The 21,439-nt window shown below is 41.5% G+C and overlaps 1 protein-coding gene across 2 annotated transcripts in view; it reads right to left on the bottom strand.

The window, feature by feature from the left end:
* LOC142096023 (uncharacterized) overlaps window positions 1–21,439 on the bottom strand; it is a 194,895-nt gene that overhangs the window by 152,049 nt on the left and 21,407 nt on the right. For both annotated transcript variants that reach the window (XM_075178498.1, XM_075178507.1), the window contains exon 2: window positions 8,085–8,306. In XM_075178498.1, coding sequence (XP_075034599.1) covers window positions 8,085–8,306 — 222 coding nt within the window. The remainder of the gene's footprint in view (window positions 1–8,084; window positions 8,307–21,439) is intronic.

Raw genomic sequence — 21,439 nt, 5'->3', positions numbered from 1 at the left:
TGATACCGGGGCCACAATAAAATAAATACACCCTCAACTGGTCTGAATTCCACCAAACAAGTATCTGGACTGCGTAGTGGGGTGGCCCCGGTACCCAATTTGATACCGGGGCCACAATAAAATAAATACACCCTCAACTGGTCTGAATTCCACCAAACAAGTATCTGGACTGCGTAGTGGGGTGGCCCCGGTACCCAATTTGATACCGGGGCCACAATACCTCCTCCAATTTCCAAGTGTAGTGTTTATAACATCTTAACACTACACTAATTCTAGCACGTCAAAACCTCTTGTTTTAAATAATGACAGGGCATTTAACTTTTGATTTAATTTATTGAATTTGTTGGCATTTTCTTTTACTTTTTGAACATGGCAAACGACTGTTGAATGGTCACATAATGCCAAAAAAAAAGTTGCAAGATGGAATTGTCCTTGGGCCCTCCCACCCACCCTTATGTTGTTGAAATAGGACATGCACACTTTAACAAACCAATCATTTCAGCGACAGGGCCTACCAAACAACTGTGGCTGAAATGATTGGTTTGTTTGGGCCCCCACACCAATAAAACAATTCATCTCTCCCTGTACAAACTAAACTGGCTCTACTGAGGAAAGATGTCGTCCTCATCCTCAACCTCTGATTCCTCTCTCCCTACAGTGTGTACTTCCTCCTCCTCACACATTATCAATTCGTCCCCGCTGGACTCCACAACCACAGTCCCTCTGTACTGTCTGGAGGGCAGTGCTGTACTTCATTGAGGAATTGATTATTCATTTTTATAAACATCATTTTTTCTACGTTGTGAGAAAGCAACCTCCTTCGCCGCTCGCTGACCAGGTTCCCCGCTGCACTAAAAACTCTTTCCGAGTACACACTGGAGGGGGGACAACTCAGTTAAAAAATAGAGCCAGTTTGTACAGGGGCTTCCAAACTGCCTTTTGGAGTTCTACCACGTCACTACCTCTAGTTAATTTAGATTGCAAGGCTTGTAAATATAAATACTTTGAAGATAAAAAAAGCAGGCTGCACAGACTGTTGAGCTAGAAAGTGAAATTAAATGGACCACGTTACTTTGGTGGCTATCTATGCCAGCCTCCCCCCCCCCCCCCCCCCGCCCTGCACTTGTAGTTGAATATAAATAAAGCAGCCTGCATAGACTGTAGAATTAGAAATTGAAATATACAAAGAAATGGACAAAGGCAGTTTGGTATCTGTCTGCATCAGATCCCCTCTCCACTAGGAGTAAAACAGGAAACTTTTCAGCCGTTATATAATATAGAATATAAATAGAAATTGAGAAAGGTAATTTGGTATCTGTCTGCATCATAATCATCAACATCCTCCTCAGCGCCAGCTACATCAATATCCTCCTCCCAGTGTACAACATTCACACCTTCATTAGCCAAATCTGTAACTGGACTGTGGGTGATCCTTCCAGCATATGCAGAGGGCGTGCTGCAAATGCTGGATGGAGTCACCTCTTCCCGCACAGTGATGGGAAGGTCAGGGTTTGACTCGCCTTGGGGATTGGTGATGTCATCTGTTTAGAAGGCAGAGTTCTTTGCTGTTTTGTTGTTGTTGCTGACAGCATAACTCTCTTAAATTTTTTGTAGGGGGGGGAGGTGGGCTTAGATCCTTGGGTGAAGCTGGACCACTAGTCATGAACACGGGCCAGGGCCTAAGCCGTTCCTTGCCACTACGTGTCGTAAATGGCATATTGCCAACTTTACGTTTCTCCTCAAATGATTTTAAGTTTCTCTTTTTGCTATTTTTTGAGAACTTGGGCTTTTTGGATTTTACATGCCCTGTACTAGGAGATTGGGCATCGGGCTTGCCAGACGACGTTGATGGCATTTCATCGTCTATGTCATGACTAGTGGCAGCAGCTTCAGCATTAGGAGGAAGTGGGTCTTGATCTTTCCCTACTTTATCCTCCAAATTTTGGTTTTCCATTATATGTAGCACAAGAGAGCGTACCCCTAAGCCACACACACTCGGCAAAGCCTTTAAAAATTATATGCGGCACAGGAGAGTAGCACTGGACTTATACTGCTGAATCAGTGAACTTTGTAATAGCAGTACCACTGGACTTTTACTGCTGAATGTGTGAACTTGGTAATATTGCAGTACCAATGGGCTTATATACTGCTGGATTGGCTTTGCAAATTTGGTTATAATTATTTTTTTTTAAAATTTTTTATTTTAATTTTTTTTATAACTTTTTTTTTATTTTTTAAAAACTTGGGAATAATGGGGAAATAACTATGCCCTTAGAAGCACAGAGCACAGGACACAGCACCACTGGACTGAACAGGACCCAGCAGCACTACTGAACTCAGCAGGACAGAGCACAGGACACAGCACCACTGGACTGATACTGCAGAATGTGTGAACTTTGTAATATTGCAGAACCACTGGACTTTTACTGCTGAATGTGTGAACTTTGTAATATTGCAGTACCAATGGACTTATACTGCTGGATTGGTTTTGCAAATTTGGTTATAATTATATATATTTTTTTTTATTTTTAATTTTTAATTTTTTTTTACTTTTTTTTTATTTTTTAAAAACTTGGGAATAATGGGGAAATAACTATGCCCTTAGAAGCACAGAGCACAGGACACAGCACCACTGGACTGAACAGGACACGGCACAGGACCCAGCAGCACTACGGAACTCAGCAGGACAGAGCACAGGACACAGCACCACTGGACTGATACTGCAGAATGTGTGAACTTTGTAATATTGCAGTACCACTGGACTTTTACTGCTGAATGTGTGAACTTGCTAATATTGCAGTACCAATGGGCTTATACTGCAGGATTGGTTGTGCAAATTTTGTGGTAATTAAAAAAAATTAAATTAGTTTTTGGTATTTTTTTAAATAACTTTTTTTTATTTTTTTAAACACAGGGGAATATTGGGGAAATAACTATGCCCTTAGAAGCACAGAGCACAGGACACAGCACCACTGGACTGAACAGGACACAGCACAGGACCCAGCAGCACCACTGACCTCAGAAGGACAGAGCACAGCACACAGCACCACTGGACTGATACTGCAGAACACAGCACAGCACAGCACAGCACAGAACTAAACAGCACAGCACAGAACTAAACAGCACAGCACGAGATCTACCAGGACAGAGGACCAGCTAACACACCCTCCCTCTACCCTGATCAATGCCCGAGTGAAGATGGCGGCGACTAGCGGGGAATTTATAGGTTCCGAGTATCGCGAGATCCGACAACGGGATTATGAGTCAGAGCCTCAGTTTCAGATTTGAATTTGGCGCCAATACCCGGATCTGTCTCGGATCCGACTCAGATCGGCAACGTTCGGGTGGGCTCGGATTTCATAAATCCGAGTGCGCTCATCTCTAATTTTATACAAGTGGAGGGGGGCCTAGAGAGACAGAAACCAAACTGGCTTTCTCCATGTCAATTAATATTGTACAGTCTATAATGGCTGAATTTTTTGGTATTTTATACAAGTGGAGGGGGGCCTTGAGAGACAGAAACCAAACTGGCTTTTTCCATTTCTTTACATATTTAACTATAAGTGTAGGGTGTAATATACATTCAAAGACGATGGCTGCATTGCCAATATGCATAGATGGAGAGGAAGACAATCTGTTTTGTGTGTAGAATAGGCCTACCAACGAAGAATTAAACTGTTTTTTTGGATGATTTATTACCTCAACAATTAGATTACTTGTCTCTAAAACAGTTGGAGCACTAAATTGGGTTAATTTAGGCCCAAAAACATGGATTTTCCAAAAAAATAGCAAAACAAAACCAAACAAAACCAAAACCAAAACCAAAACACGCAATGGCGGTTTTGCAAAACCAAAACCAAAACCAAAACACGACGGTAATCCAGATCCAAAACCGAATCCAAAACCAAAACACGGGGGTCAGTGACCATCTCTACATAAAATACACACAATAATAAATACAAAATCACATGAAAAAGAATAATCCAGATCTATAAAAACTCAATTATAAAACTATGAATAAATCTAAAACAAATTAAAATAATTTAATAAAAAACACAGTATTCCAGTCATAAAGATTAATTAATACCTAAAAACATACTGATTATTTATTCCTAAAACCATATATATTTATGTCTCCAAGAAAATATGAAAATGATGATTATTATAACACAGTCCACAGTGCCGTACATGGCAGTATTACAAACAGGGAAGTAATACAAGTGGGGTGTCAGGGTGAGGGCCCAAATAAACTATTACATTGATAAATATGAATGTCCTGATGTCCCCTCAGACCAAAGTGGTTAAAAACATTTGGTCAGTCAGTCCATGGGGGAAGTAATTAGGTTCAGCTCAAACCTTCTTTCAGAAAACTAACATAAGATATGCAGATCACAGCCATTTTTTTCTTATGATCACTCGTGTCCTTTCCTCATACTTGCCAACTCTGCCTGAATGTCCGGGAGACTCCCTGAAATAGGGGTGATCTCCCTCACTCCCTGAAGAGTCTGGCATTCTCCCTGATGCTGAGCCAGTACAAGACGTGGTTGGCTTCGCCATCTGTGGCATGATGACACAGTTCAGAAATTGTGTCCTATGTCCATGTACTGATGCCTATGGAGGTGGCCATTTTCATGGAGACCAAGATTTAATTAAAGACTGACAGGAAAGACCAGGGCCGTAACTAGGGCTGTGCGACAGGGGCGACCGCCCAGGGCGCAAGGCTAAAGGGGGCGCAATTTAGGAATATTTTAGGTTAATTTGGTTAAAATTGAGGGCTAGGGGGGCGGCATTTGTCTTTCTCGCCCAGGGCACTAGAATTCTAAGTTACGGCTCTGGGAAAGACAACATGACTTCAGTAATGGAGACAAAAATGTAAAAGACACTTCAGTCTCTAGAGATTCATTAGCTGCTTTTCTTTAACGCATAGTTGCCTACTCTCCCGGAATGTCCGGGAGACTCCCGCATTTCTGGGAGACCTCCCGGGAGAGCAGGGCAACCTCCCGGTTCTCACCCCTGCAATAGATAAGTGGCGGGGATGGGGCTTAATGACGCAAATATCGCGTCATCCTAGCCTCCTCCTTCTGCTGTAATTGGCCAAAATTGTGACAATCATTTATGGGGGCAGGGCCAAAATGATGCAATTCATCAAGGCCCGACCCCTCACGCCCACCTCGCCCAGGATCTCCCTGAAGCCAACGAGGAAAAGTTGGCAAGTATGCCTTTCCTACTTATGGTAGGCTATCTAATTAAGGTAATATAAAAACAAGTAAACTACTAGGTGTAAATTAGGCAAAACCATACACTAATTAGCCAGAGAACCTTTTAGGTGACAGGTTACCTATACATATATATCTGTCTTCATATGTGCCACAGTGCACATAGGGGCAATATCAGCACAAGGGTTGTGACGTATAGATAACAACTGTGCAGGGAAACCAGTCACATATCTTTCGGAATGATATTTAATATTGTTGTAGTTTCAGGGTTAGGGTTTCATATTTGATATGTAAATATGTAGGTTGTGACTGGTTTATTGAAGGGAGACTTATGTCTCTGGAATATGTCCAAGAAAAGTTATGTAAGGTCAAAAGTTTTGGACAAACTATTATTGACACCCAGGGGGCATTTCCACCCCCACATTAGCATATACACTGCCCCTCTGAATACTTTCACGGTGAAACCTGCTTGTGAGAGGGCAAATTGTCAGCTATTGGGACTCAATCTAATTGAAGGACTTTTCATTTAATTCTGCCTTGTCCCTGGCATGCTGACTATACATAAGATTTATTCTCTGTAATTTCAGACCGTTTGTTTTTACACCTATTTTACATTTATTTTTTGTATGTTATATATTATATGTTCTTTTACTATTAAATCAAAATGACCTTTGCGATTAGAACGCTCTTACTGTGCATTTACTACAGGCAAACGCCCCTCCCCCACCACTTTCCCTCCCTGAAATCTTAGGCTGTCCTTTGCTGCCTTCGCAGCGTATGGTCCGGATCTGGGCTTGCGCAGAGTCATTTTGCAGATGATACGCATGAAATCACCATTTACATTCCATGATAAATCAGGCCCATTAACTTTAATAAAAAAATGTATTTTATTACTAAAAGAAAACCCTTGTGCCCTATATGTGCAGAATGATTCTCTGACAGTTGAACTGGTTACAATGTCTGAACTTCTTTGAAGGACCTGGTAAAGAAGGTGCAAGTTAATAGCTTTAGAATAAATAAATCTTGGTTCGCCACGGGCTAACAGGGGTTTCAATTTTTTTGCGGTAATTACTAATACCTGAAATAATAATAATATACTGTACAAGATTAGTATCAGTTTGTGCTTTCTTTCAATACATACAAGTTGTCACATTCTACGCTGTCAATCTTTGTTTTATTTCATTTGAAAGACATTGATTGTAACTCTTATTATGAAATCTGTATAAAACATAGATTGGACCTTCAGAAGTTTCTTTTGATAGGAAGAAGTTGCCTTTTGTGTTTGACATTTTAGGATTAGGGTTAACCCTCATCCTAACCCTAACCCTAACCCTCATCCTAACCCTCATCCTAACCCTCATCCTAACCCTCATCCTAACCCTAACCCTAACCCTAATCCTAACCCTAACCCTAATCCTAACCCTAATCCTAACCCTAATCCTAACCCTAATTCTAACCCTCATCCTAACCCTAACCCTCATCCTAACCCTCATCCTAACCCTAATCCTAACCCTAACCCTAACCCTAATCCTAACCCTAACCCTAACCCTAATCCTAACCCTAATCCTAACCCTAATCCTAACCCTAATTCTAACCCTCATCCTAACCCTAACCCTAACCCTAACCCTCATCCTAACCCTAACCCTAACCCTAATCCTAACCCTACTCCTAACCCTAATTCTAACTCTAATACTAACCCTAATACTAACCCTAATACTAACCCTAATCCTAACCCTAATCCTAACCCTAATTCTAACCCTCATCCTAACCCTAACCCTAACCCTAACCCTCATCCTAACCCTAACCCTAACCCTAACCCTAACCCTAATACTAACCCTAATACTAACCCTAATACTAACCCTAACCAACTCTTCGTATAACCACTTCTAGCATCAAAGTGTTTGAATCAACCTCTTACAATGTGTCAAAGTAATAAGGAAATAAGACCACATTTAACAATAAGGACAACAGACAGTATGCGGAAAACAAGGTTCAAATAAAGAATGATCTTCTCCAGCCAATAACAATCATCTATACATCAATGCCAATGACCTGAGAAAATAGTGTTCCCAATAGTCCCTGGCATATTAGCAAATAGACTAAACATAGTATGACAGATGTACCCATCGTAATCCCAAGATGAGGTAAGTAAAATATCTTAACATGTTGAAATTATGGTTGATAAAAAATTCTTATACCAATTATAAACTTCAATCTGTGCAAATTGCTATGTTCCATCAAGAACCTGAATTCTGCAATGAGAGATTGTCTATGGTCTCTAACAGAATACAATGATTTAACATCACATGTAATAAGTTTAGAGGATGCGTCTCTAGAACTGCGGTGGAGAAGATTTGTGAAGTGATAAAAGCTGCTGAGCTTACCTGAAAAGGAGCTACAACCTCTATAGACATATTATATATTGATTTATTTTGTATTTAGCATAAGTGGGGTTGATAGTAGAGTTTTAACTGTACCAGGTGGCTTTTTCCCCAGTCAAGTGCGTGTCTCCCTTAATGACTCTTCACATGTCAGATGGGGGTCTACGTGGTAGGAATCTGATAATACTACTGCCCCAAGGGCCAGAATCAAGATTCAGCAGGAGGACCATGGTGAGACCTTATCTACACACATCTATGAACATAGAGTCACACATCGGGGATTACAAGTTGGTCTTCAGTGCCCATTACCTATGAAGAAATAGCATAGTGAGTGTGGTGTCTCATCCAGCTAGAAAGAGAACTTAGTATACTCTGGTAGCTAAAATAAAATACTAAAAACACAATAAGATTATCCCGTGTAACACCATGAGCAGAGGCACATCAGATGTGGGATATCTCACCACCTTTAGGTGACCAGTGACTGTACCTGAGTGTAGTGTCCACACATTTGTCCTTCCTGACAGATATTTGTAGTGAAGTTGTAGAAGTCACGTTCACGATGCCAGTCATCCAAACCTAGTCCCACATCCAGGCCAGAACCGGACATCATAAATAGGTTCTCTCCTCTAAAGCCTCTGTCTTCATTATGTTCCCAGATGCACTTTGCAGCGTAAGATGTAGCCAGGTCCTCCAGATTCGTGTCCCAGTGCTGAGAAGAGAGTGAGGTGCTGTTATGTGTGTAGTGTTTAATAAACAGACCATACGTCATATTTCCTCATACTTATATTACCCAACTAACCAATAATAATACAGAAGTGAGAACATGTATCCTCCAGTATTTACCACTCATACCATAATATATAAGTACACCTACAGTATAATATATCCATATACCTATAGCATAATATATAAACATACCTATAGCGTAATATATAGGTATACCTCTATAATACAACTATAGTATCATATGTAAAGTATAACTATAGTATAAAATATAAATATACCTAGGAGCAGATTCAATTGACCGCTTTGTTCTTGAGAGTAACACAGCTTGCACCATTACCGTTAATATGGTGATTGTAACCCAGACTTCTGCTTGTGGCTCCCTGAGCCGCGAGCAAAAATCAGCGCTGAAATTACTGTACTAACAGTAATAATGCGCAATAACAATGGTAGTGGGAGAAGCCGCTCTTCTTACTAGATGTAAGTGCAGCCTATGTGATGATAGGGGGAGTTCCCACCCTCTAAAGTAATAATGCGCAGACTGCGTTACTCTCAAGAGTAACATGGTCAATTGAATCTGCCTCCTAAAGTATAATACATACATATTATACCTATATATGCCAATAGTATAAAAATTAAATATACCTATATAATACAATTGTACTATAATAACCGCTGCGTGTCTGTCCGTCTCCTCCCTGTCTTCCCTCTATGCGTCTGTAACTGACAAGTCTCATCGGAAGTGCACCACATGACTGGTGCTGTCCTAAGTCTGGAGGTTGCAAGAGAGTCAGACAATGGGACCTTTAATTTAATGTTGTGGTGTTTGGGGCTATTAACTGAATGTGGGGCTGAGTTTGGGGAGAAGGAGAGCTATTCATTAAATGTGAATATGAATTATTTAATGTTGGGGATGTTTGTGGGAAAAATGTCTACTTATTATTATGTGAATACTATTAATTTAATGTAATAGTTGAGGCTGGTTGCAGTGATAAAGACCTAATTATTAAACATGGGCACCAACATTCCAGGATCTAGATCTAGATAAACAGCAACTGAGCTTAAGACACCAACACTATATCATCAACATCATCATTTATTTATATAGCACCAACATATTCCGTAGCGCTTTACAATTGGGGACAAACATAGCAAACTAATAAACAAACTGGGTAAAACAGACAAAGAGATGAGAAGGCCCTGCTCGCAAGCTTACAATCTATTGGAGAATGGGAGTTTGACACATAAGATTAAGTCTACATTTGCAGTCGGCCCAGCTAGACTGCAAAAGTAAAAGTGACTCATAAGCTAAATGATCCTGTCACACAACAATGTTGGTCAAGGGGTAGTTGTATAACAGGTGGTAATAGGGTAATGTACTGAGTTTAAGAGGGTGGCTGAGGAATATTATAAGCTTGTCTGAAGAGGTGGGTTTTCAGAGAAAGCTTGAAAGCTTGTAGACTAGAGGAGAGTCTTATTTTGCGAGGGAGAGAATTCCATAGAGTGGGTGCAGCCCGGAAAAAGTCCTGTAACCAGGAATGGGAGGATGTAATGAGGGTGGATGAGAGACGCAGATCTTGTGCAGAACGGAGTTGCCGAGTTGGGAGATATTTTGTGACAAGAGAGGAGATGTATGTTGGTGCAGCTTTGTTGATGGCCTTGTAGGTTAGTGTGACTGGATCACTATTAAATAACTTTGGGTAAAAAATGTATTTAAAGCGAATAGCGCAGGGCACTTATTCTTGTTTAGTGTAAGATAGGAAGTCGATATTTCTGAGACCAGGAAAGAAGTTTGTCTCTATTTAACCTTACTAAAGGATATGCCTTATTTCTGATGTATATATCTTATACAGGCCTTTGTGGGTGGAGGTCTTGTGTGTATTGGGATGTATTTAGTATGGAAGTGTCATTGTTTAGGATTTGTAAGGTTGCTTGTGGAAACATGCAATTAGGACATGTACAAGGAAGTCTGATAGCAGAAAGTGCTAACGAAGTTTTGTGATGAAGTGTCATGTCTGCTCTGGCCAAAGACCTCATCAGGGGGTCGTTACTGTGTGGCCTTTGCCAGAGTGAATTTCATAGATAAGTGTACATTTCGTTAGCCTTGAAATGTATGTAAATTCATGTTTGTGTCAATATAATATATCCTGTTTCTAATATTAGACTATTTCTGAACTGTATAAAAGAGGAGCTCTGTGAGCATGTTAGTGTTCTTCTGAATTGTCATCTGACCTGATCACACTGGGACCTTCCACCAGTGTGTGTGAGCAATAAACATCTTGCTTCAGAGACCTGCTTGGAATCATCTTCAATATCGTTGTATTCCTGTGACCTACAGATTAGACCCAAATCTAATCCGTTCTCCGGCCGTCTCTGCGGTTTGGACCCAAGCTATTCCAGTGCCAACGCTCTGCGCTACCCAGCAGCCCTGGTTAGTGTGATAGGCCAGGGGGGATCCATTCACAGCAACCCGGATCCATAGTAAGAGGTCCGGAGTTACCAGCCAGGTACCCCGGCAAGGAGACACGCTAGCAGCGTCAGTTACGCAGAAGGAACCCGGTTCTGAGTGCCATAGAAGGAGCTCAGTGGTGGCAGCAGGCCCCTCCCACTGCGGCAGGAGGGGTGTATTCGAATTAACGAAAGGGAACGGGTGGCAAAGTAAGTCCAGCCGGTTCCCAGCAACAACAGACAGGGTGGCATAGGCGGTCCATCCTGTCACAGTTAGTAACAGTATTTTATATTGGATTCGGTAGAAGACAGGCAGCCAGTGTAGAGACATACAGAGTGATTCAACAGAGGAAGAGCGATTTGCAAGGAAAATCAATCATGCAGCAGCATGCAAAATAGATTGTAGGGGTTGAATCTGTTTTGGGGAAGACCAGTAAGGAGGGAATTGCAATAGTCAATGCGGGAGATGATAAGTGCATGAATTAAGGTTTTTGCAGTATCTTGTGTGAGATATGTGCGAATTCTGGAAATGTTTTTGAGATGTATGTAACATAATTTAGATATAGATTCAATGTGGGGAACAAAGGATAGGTGTGAGTCAAGGATTACACCTAGGCAGCGAGCTTGTGGGGTGGGATTTATGGTCATGTTATCAACAGAGATAGAAATGTCAGGTATGCTCTTGTTGGTGGGTGGGAATATTATTAACTCTGTTTTAGAAAGATTAAGTTTGAGTTCACGAGAGGACATCCAAGATGAAATGACAGAAAGACAGTCAGCTACACGGGACAACACAGATGGTGAAAGATCAGGAGAGGATAGATAGATTTGTGTATCATCCGCATAGAGATGATGCTGAAATCCAAAGGAATTTATTAGATTTCCAAGAGAAGTGGTGTAGATAGAGAATAGCAGAGGACCTAGCACTGAGCCTTGTGGTCTCCAACTGATAAAGGAAGCGGAGCAGAGGTGGCCCCAGAGAAATTAACAGTGACTACTGTAGGTAGTTAAAGCTGCAGGTAGGAGAGAGCAGGCAGCCAGCAAGGAGGAAGTAAGTTATTTTAATTTTACATAAGTCATGTATGACTTAAGTATGAAAATAGGGCACATGGGCTGAGGCGGACAGATAACAGATAAGGGAAAGATGAAGGGTCACAAAAAAAGCATAAGGGAAAGGTGAAAAAACACAGGAGTGGTGGGGACACAGGGACGATACTCTTTGCGTTATTTCTTATGTTTTATATTATTCTATATACTGGAAAAATGCATCTAAAATTTATTTCACAATATCAAAATCCCCAAAAGCTTCTGTGGGAAGGGGCGGCCCCCTGCCCCTCGGCCGTCAAACTTCCATACCAGCACTTCCACCGGTGCCTAGAATATAATATATACATTTATATAGAATAACTATTGTATAAGTAACCCTACCTATAAAAGCTTGTCAGTGTCTCAAGTAATGGCACTTTATGGATGTATCCTTCACTGTATCTGTCATTTCAGTCAATTGCTAATTTTCTAATGAGAGTCAAGAAATATCTACTTCAAAGTCTGTTTTTTACAATGGTGCCGAAGCTCAGAGAGAGCAGCCAGTGAGATCTATCACCAAATCCCTCTGACCCAGCTCACTGTCCCAATGTACCAGAGGAGAATACTAAACAAGCTGCATCCAAACAATAAAGACAAAGCATGTTCTCCTGTGTAGAATGAGAGACACCTACACCAGCCGAGCCTGGGAACATATCGGAGGACACGTCCTGGAACTCCCAGTCCATGGTCTCTCCACAAACGGATATTTATGTGAAATAATTACCATATTACCCGGGAAATTGTACGATGGAATTGTTAATAAAATGTAGATAAATCTACTGAGCAGCCACCACACCTGTACCTACGTCTGACCAATGGGCAGGACGTCACCTGATTACCCCTAGCTCAGTCATGTTGCCCTTTCACAAATTGTTGCTTGTTCTGGGGTCTTCTTTATACAATCCATGAGATGTTGGTGTAGCAGCATCATGAAGTAAACAAGAAAATGATTAGAGAGGGAGACAACAGACTACAAGGATAAGGAGATACATCCCGTCCCATTCTTGTAACCACCACAGAGACTATATCCTCTCTGTAACTGTATCAGAGTGTTATAAACTGGTCAGAGATGCTATAGAACTACACCCAGCAATATGATGAGAAGGATTTAGACTGTAAAATGTTGTGTTTCTTTAAGGGATTTATTCATCAAAGGGACAAGGACCCTATACCAGTGAAAACATGAGGTTTTGTTTGTACCATTAGATGAACTGAAAGCTCAAACCTGGCATTTGATGGCTCCAACATCCGCATAACTGCAGAGACTGGTCTGCTGAAGCAGTAAGTTATCTCCTACAGCTCAGATATAATAGATAGGTCACTTACACTATTAGTACAGCAGATAACCAGGGGATTGTAGAAATACCTGTAAAATTGATAAATACAGGGAAGAAACAGACATAAATGTATTAAAAATATGCAAATTTTATAAAGGACAAAGATCTTGAAGCTGCTACGCCAACATGCCATGGAATGTATAAAGAAGACACCAGAGTAAGCAACAATTTGTGAAAGGGCAGCATGACTGAGCTAGGGGTAAGCAGGTGAAGGTATAATGGAAACATCATATCGCAAGTTAGAGTGAACATTGGTTGAGCGAGCTCGGAGCTCAGAGTGGGGTTTTGTATACAGGGAAAGACAGGAGGATCTTCAGACGGTAGTTTGCAGTATCAGATCTACACATATGACTGGTGTTTGGTGAAATTGGTGTTCAATGAGGAAGCATGGGTGAAGTTGAAGAAACACTGTCCCTCCTGCGGGCTACAGTGAGTGGAAGAAGGGAAAGTGGGAGAGTGTCTTCAGACTGCACTTCAAGACCTGAATATTGAAATGAGGGCAGGAGCCTCTGAGGCCAGAGCAGGTCCCTGAACACAGACGGTCAAGGCCACCTGAATATCTTAGTCCTTTAATCCCTCTCATAGGCTCTGCACCTGTCACGTTAGCAACACTGGAGTAGCCACTAACTGGTAGTAGAGCAACTCTTTGCTACGTGAGGTGCGCAGGTCGTAGTTCTCAGAGTTATTCACCAGCGCAGTGGTATAATGAACATGAATGGTCAAATAGTCTGGGTTAAAGCCAGCTGGAAGCCCAGTACACAGAGGTGTGTGACAGGATGGACCGCCAATACCACCCTGTCTGTTGTTGCTGGGAATCGGCTGGGCTCACTTTGAAACCGATCCCTTTCGTTATCCCAAATGCGCCCTCTCACCACAGTAGGAGGGGCTTACAAATGCTGCCACCACTGGACTCTTTTCCCGGCATCCAGTACTGGGTTTCTTCTGGATATCTGACGTTGCGAGTGTACCCCGTTACTAGTGTACCTGGGCTGGTACTCCTAACCTCTTCCTCAGGGTTGTTGTGGATGGATCCCCCCTGGCCTATCACACTGGCCAGAGCTGCTGGGTAGCAGGCAGAGCGGTGGTGCTGGGAAGCTAGGTCTAAACCTCAGAAACAGCCGGCGAACGGATTAGATTTTGAGTCTAATCTGTAGGTCACAGGATTTTCAGCGTTTTCAAGCAGGTATTTGAAGCAAGTGATGTTAATTTTCAGTCACACTGATTGAAGGTACTAGTGATCAGGTCAGATGGAAGAAGAATAACAATTTTCAATACAAAACAGTGCTTTTTATACAGATTTGGGCAGAGCCTCAAAGGGTAAGCCAGCCCCCTGAGGTCTGTGCTATTTTTAGAATCAGGATGCAATTTGTTTACCCAAACATGGATTTACATGCAAAGCTAACAATATTTACGCTTATCTGTGATATCCTAAAACCTTGCAGTGATTTCCTGCATCTTATTTTGGACACAGAGGATATCTGACAGCAAGTCTAATCACCCCTTCCTGCGCCTTCAGTGGTGTTGGACACTCACATCAAAAGGTCTAATTAGCATGAGCTTAACATGAGTCCTTTCTTCAGACAGTCACAGAATACACATTCCCAAAGAAAGTCACAAAACCCCAAACAAGTCATTTCCCCACATCACAATACACAAAAGACTTCCTCCATAAAGGCTTATTGTATCAGATATATACCTCAGAAATCATGCATTTCCTCTAGCAAGGTTAAAACAAAATAATTTCTCCACTGGTCTCAGAAATACAGATATTTCCTTTATCAAAATATACACAATATCAAAATAAGTGCATTTGCAATTATATAAATAAGCACCCTGACCTATTTCCTTTAAATAAATTTATGCCATAAGTTGCTTATAAGTGATCCAGTCACAAGGTGATCGAAGGGTCATCTGTAAACAAGCCAAAGGTCAGAACCAGATCATGCTGTGCAGTACCAAAGCAAGATCCAAAAGGGTAGTCCAGAAACAAGCCTAAGTAAGGAGCTAAATACAGGAATGCTGGAGTGGGTGTGCACCAATACTCTGGCACCCTAGTGGTGCCAGGGGGTTCCATAATTAGAAGGAAGTTAGCCCTGACTGGATGAGGAAGAATTTGATGGTCAGATTACAGCTGACCGCCAATAGCAAGCAGAGAGTGTCCTGTTGCTTGGTGAGCCGCCAAGAGGCACAAGCGACCATCCCCAGCGCCTAGGAACGTGCGGGGATGGCACCTGATAGCACCACATTCGTAGCCTTTCTTGTGGGGACCCTCTCGTAAGGCTTCAGGTCCACCCAGCTTCCATGTACAGCATTCAACTTTTCATACACTAGGAGGGGACAGAGTCTATATGAGAGAGGGGTATCTGGTGTTATTAATGTAGGGGGTGATTAGAGTATCCTACTGTGCTTGTTAAGTGGAATCAGAAAGTGTGTGGCACACTCTAGCAGTGACCTCTGCAAGCAATCCAGTATTAATTTAACGGCCAATCCAATTAGCAACAAGTTGCCCATCTCTGGTGAGGGCGCAAATGGTCCTGTATTCAGATTATCTGGGCTGGGTTGTGGACAGTGGTGGCATATGAGAACTTTGGAGTCTCAGCGAATGGGGGCCAGGGTATCTGGTGAATTATCTGATTTGGCAATGTTGAGGCAATATGTGTGTTTTGAAGAGAGGCTTGGTGCCCACCTCAAACAGGAGGTCAAGGAAAGCCTTTGGAAAGACAAGTATGTAGAAATGTCTGTACTCCCATTGGAAGAAATTAACATAGACTGAGCAGGAAAAGACAAGAGTAGGAAAGAGAAGGATGATAGAAGATAAAATGGTTGCCGGGGCATTTGGCAATTGATCCTAGACCTTTCTGATTTTAACTAGCATGATTGGGGAAAAGAGAATAAAACAGCTGGACTTTTTCAGGTGATATGTAACTTGGGCCCCACATGCAAATGTATACACGAATGCTCAGGTTGTGGTGGAAGTCACACATTTGTAAACTGTTCAAAATTGGAAGATAGGGCAAACACACACGAGCAAAGCTGAGCGCACTAGTGTCAAGAGCATGCAGCTGTCCATTCAGGAACAGAGCAGTGTGAAGCGGAACATATCTCCCAGCTGGCCCCGTGCAACACAGTCACTGACTTGATGCTGACCTTAACAGACCTTTTACAATCACTTCAAGCACCAAAGTTTTTTCCCTAAGTTTATTGAGGCATATGGTATCTTACTTCTGAAACCTAAGAAAGCTTCTGAATTGGTGCTGTAGTGTAGTCCTATTACCTTATTAAATCAAGACTTTAAATTGTTGGCCAAAATAATAGCTAACAGATTGCCAGTTACCAATTAGGCTTCATTCATAGATGACATGTAATTAAAAGAATTATAACGACAATTGTGGAAAACCACACTCAAAATATCCTGAGTTTAGAAATGGAAAAGCGTTTGATAAAGTGTTGAGGTAATTCCTGTAATATGTTTTTAAAATCTGCTTTTGGTCGTATATTTCAAATGGGTCAGAAAGTTTTACACAGTTAAGCTTGCACTCAGGAAACAATCTAAATCCCGTAGTGGATATGTTACCTACACTTCATTAGCAATTCAGTGGAATATCTTCATATGACTGTGACAGGATGGACCGCCTATGCCACCCTGTCTGTTGTTGCTGGGAACCGGCTGGGCTTACTTTTCCACTGTTCCCTTTCGTTATCCCAAATGCACCCTCTCACCTCAGTAAGAGGGGCTTACAAATGCTGCCACCACTGGACTCGTTACCGGCATCCAGAACCGAACCACGTTCCTTCTGCGTAACTGTCACTGCTAGGGTACCCCCTTGCTGGTACACCTGAACTGGTACCGCTGACCTCTTCCTATGGATCAGGGTGCTGTGGATGAATTCCCACGGGCCTATCACACTGGCCAGGGCTGCTGGGTAGCGGGCAGAGCAGTGGTGCTGGGAAGCTGGGTTCAACCTCCGAAACAGCCGGGAACGGATTCGATTTTTTGAGTCTAATCTGTAGGTCACAGGATTTTCAGCATGGAAGACGTTTTCAAGCAGATCTTTGAAGCAAGTGATGTTTATTTACAGTCACACTGATTGAAGCTACCAGTGATCAGGTCAGATGGAACAAGATACTTTTCAGTGTACAAGGTCTCTCTTTTTATTCAGTTTGGACACAGCCTCACAGGGTAAGCCAGCCCCCTGAGGTCTGAGATATTTTTAGTATCAGGATGCAATTTGTTTACCCAAACATGGATTTACATGCTATGCAAATCTAACAATATTTACACTACTCTGTTATGTGCTAAAACTTGATGTTTGCATTATCTGAGATGCAGTCACGCCAGACAGTCAGGCAGTGGCCCCTGCTGGGTATACAGGCTAATCAGGTGTTTGTCACTTCACATAAAGACTTACTTAACATTTCCTTCTATCAGCAAACAGACTTCATCTAGCAAAGTTACAAACCCAAATATTGACATACAAAAGACATCCCAATGTAACACGATAAGTGCATTTCAATTTATATACATTGGTGCCTGCACCACTGACTGAAATACATTTCTACAATAACTTATTTCTACATGATCCAGCCACAAATACGTTATTTATAAGTGATCCAGTCACAATGACTTTATGACAAATGTAGCGATTTAAACAAAACTAATTTGTATCATATCAAACAATTAATTGCAACATTGTTGTCAATAAGTTCAGCAAGCTCCTGGAAACTGATCACCTGGTTCTATTTAGGCATAGTCAGGGGGATATTAACCAATAAGAAAATGATCTGGGATATAAAAAGAGCAACTTCAGTTTCCTCAAATTATCAACCCAGATATCTAATTAGTCCGACTATGTGGAAAATACTAAACCTCAATAGATACAGTCAAATCCAGAAATATTGGGACATCGACACAATTCTCATATTTTGGGCTCTATACACCACCACAATGGATTTGAAATGAAACAAAAGATGTGCTTTAACTGCAGACTTTCAGCTTTAATTTGAGGGTATTTACATCCAAATCAGGCGAACGGTGTAGGAATTACAGTGGTTTCTATATGTGCCTCCCACTTTTTAAGGGACCAAAAGTAATGGGACAATCGACTCAAAAACAATTTCATGGACATCAGTGGGCTATACCCTCATTATTTCATCATCAATTAAGCAGGTAAAAGGTCTGGAGTTGATTCTAGGTGTGACATTTGCATTTGGAATCTGATGCTGTCGACTCTCAATATGAGATCCAAAGAGCTGTCACTATCAGTGAAGCAAGCCATCATTAGGCTGAAAAATCAAAACAAACCCATCAGAGAGATAGCAAAAACATTGGGTGTGACCAAATCAACTGTTTGGAACATTCTTAAAATGAAAGAGCGCACCGGAGAGCTCAGCAACACCAAAAGACCTAGAAGACCACGGAAAACAACTGTGGTGGATGACAGAAGAATTTTTCCCTGGTGAAGAAAAACCCCTTCACAACAGTTGGCCAAATCAAGAACACTCTCCAGGAGGTAGGTGTATATGTGTCAAATTCAACAATCAAGAGAAGACTTCACAAGAGTGAATATAGAGGGTTCACCACAAGATGTAAACCATTTGTGAGCCACAAAAACAGGAAGACCAGATTAGAGTTTGCCAAACAACATCTAAAGAGTCATTACAATGCTGGAACAACATCCTATGGACAGATGAGACAAAGACCAACTTGTACCAGAGTGATGGGAAGAGAAGAGTATGGAGAAGGAAAGGAACTGCTCATGATCCAAAACATACCACCTCATCAGTGAAGCATGGTGGTGGTAGTGTCATGGCGTGGGCATGTATGGCTGCCAATGGAACTGGCTCCCTTGTATTTATTTATGATGTGACTGCTGACAAAAGCAGGAGGATGAATTCGGAAGTGTTTCGGGCAATATTATCTGCTCATATTCAGTCAAATGCTTCAGAACTCATTGGACGGCGCTTCACAGTGCAGATGGACAATGACCCGAAGCATACTGCAAAAGCAACCAAAGAGTTTTTTAAGGCTAACAAGTGGAATGTTATGCAATGACCAAGTCAATCACCTGACCTGAATCAGATTGAGCTGCATTTCACTTGATGAAGACAAAACTGAAGGGAAAATGCATCAAGAACAAGCAGGAACTGAAGATATTTGCAGTAGAGGCCTGGCAGAGCATCACCAGGGATGAAACTAGAGATGGTCACTGACCCCCGTGTTTTGGTTTTGGATTCGGTTTTGGATCTGGATTACCGTCGTGTTTTGGTTTTGGTTTTGGTTTTGCAAAACCGCCATTGCGTGTTTTGGTTTTGGTTTTGGTTTTGTTTGGTTTTGTTTTGCTATTTTTTTGGAAAATCCATGTTTTTGGGCCTAAATTAACCCAATTTAGTGCTCCAACTGTTTTAGAGACAAGTAATCTAATTGTTGAGGTAATAAATCATCCAAAAAAACAGTTTAATTCTTCGTTGGTAGGCCTATTCTACACACAAAACAGATTGTCTTCCTCTCCATCTATGCATATTGGCAATGCAGCCATCGTCTTTGAATGTATATTACACCCTACACTTATAGTTAAATATGTAAAGAAATGGAAAGAGCCAGTTTGGTTTCTGTCTCTCAAGGCCCCCCTCCACTTGTATAAAATACCAAAAAATTCAGCCATTATAGACTGTACAATATTAATTGACATGGAGAAAGCCAGTTTGGTTTCTGTCTCTCTAGGCCCCCCTCCACTTGTATAAAATACCAAAAAATTCAGCCACTATAGACTGTACAATATTAATTGACATGGAGAAAGCCAGTTTGGTTTCTGTCTCTCTAGGCCCCCCTCCACTTGTATAAAATACTAATAAATTCAGCCGTTATATACAGTACAATATAAATTGAAATGGACAAAGTCAGTTTGGTATCTGTCTGTATCAGATCCTCTCTCCACTAGGAGTAAAATAGAAAACTATTCAGCCGTTATATAATCTAGAATATAAATAAAAATTGAGAAAGGCAATTTGGTATCTGTCTGCATCATAATCATCAACATCCTCATTAGCGCCCTCGTCGCCTACACAAATCTCCCCCTCATCCTCTTCTAATTCCAAAGTGGCATCCTCAATTTGGGTATCACCGGCTACACTCGGGCTATTAAGGCACACATCAGCAGAATGCTCACGATTAGACATCCCACTGTTGGATGGACTCTCCACAGGGATTGTTGTCATTTGTGAATCAGAGCAAATATTCTCCTGTAATGCCTCACTGTTATCTTGCAGCTCAGCTTTGACGCATAACAGTAGTTGTGCACCAATTGTAGGCTGGGTAACTTTTTGGGATCTGCCACTAATAGCCAAAGGTGAAGGCCTCATTCTCTCTTTGCCACTGCGTGTGTAGAATGGCATGCTTGCAATTTTTTTTTTATCGTCACTTAACTTTTGCTCAGTTACACTTCTTTTTCGCTTCAATACAGTACATTTTTTTTTGGTTTTTGTTTTTTGCACTAATTTGAAAACACTCTGTTGTTTGACATCGCCTTGGCCAGATGACGTACTGGGAACACTAACATCAGGACTGGTGACAGAACCTGGTTGCTCATTCAGATCATTTGTGGACTGCTTTGAATCCATTCTGAGCGCAAACCACTGGGGAGTGCTAAAAATTATTTAGTAGATACTGCTGACAGATATGACTTTTGACAGCCAGAAATATTAATGCACAATTAGGGAGGACACCCCAAAAGCACTGAGGAGGGCTAAAAATTATTTAGTAGATACTGCTGACAGTTATGACTTTTGACAGCCAGAAATATTAATGCACAATTAGGGAGGACACCCCAAAAGCACTGAGGAGTGCTAAAAATTATTTAGTAGATACTGCTGACAGAAATGACTTTTGACAGCCAGAAATATTAATGCACAATTAGGGAGGACACCCCAAAAGCACTGAGGAGTGCTACAAATTATTTAGTAGATACTGCTGACAGAAATGACTTTTTACAGCCAGAAATATTAATGCACAATTAGGGAGGACACCCCAAAAGCACTGAGGAGTGCTACAAATTATTTAGTAGATACTGCTGACAGATATGACTTTTGACAGCCAGAAATATTAATGCACAATTAGGGAGGACACCCCAAAAGCACTGAGGTGTGCTAAAAATTATTTAGTAGATACTGCTGACAGAAATGACTTTTTACAGCCAGAAATATTAATGCACAATTAGGGAGGACACCCCAAAAGCACTGAGGAGTGCTACAA

The sequence above is a fragment of the Mixophyes fleayi genome, chromosome 1 (genome assembly GCF_038048845.1).
Source record: "Mixophyes fleayi isolate aMixFle1 chromosome 1, aMixFle1.hap1, whole genome shotgun sequence".
Taxonomy (NCBI): Eukaryota; Metazoa; Chordata; class Amphibia; order Anura; family Limnodynastidae; genus Mixophyes; species Mixophyes fleayi.
This window is presented reverse-complemented; position numbering and strand designations above follow the sequence as displayed.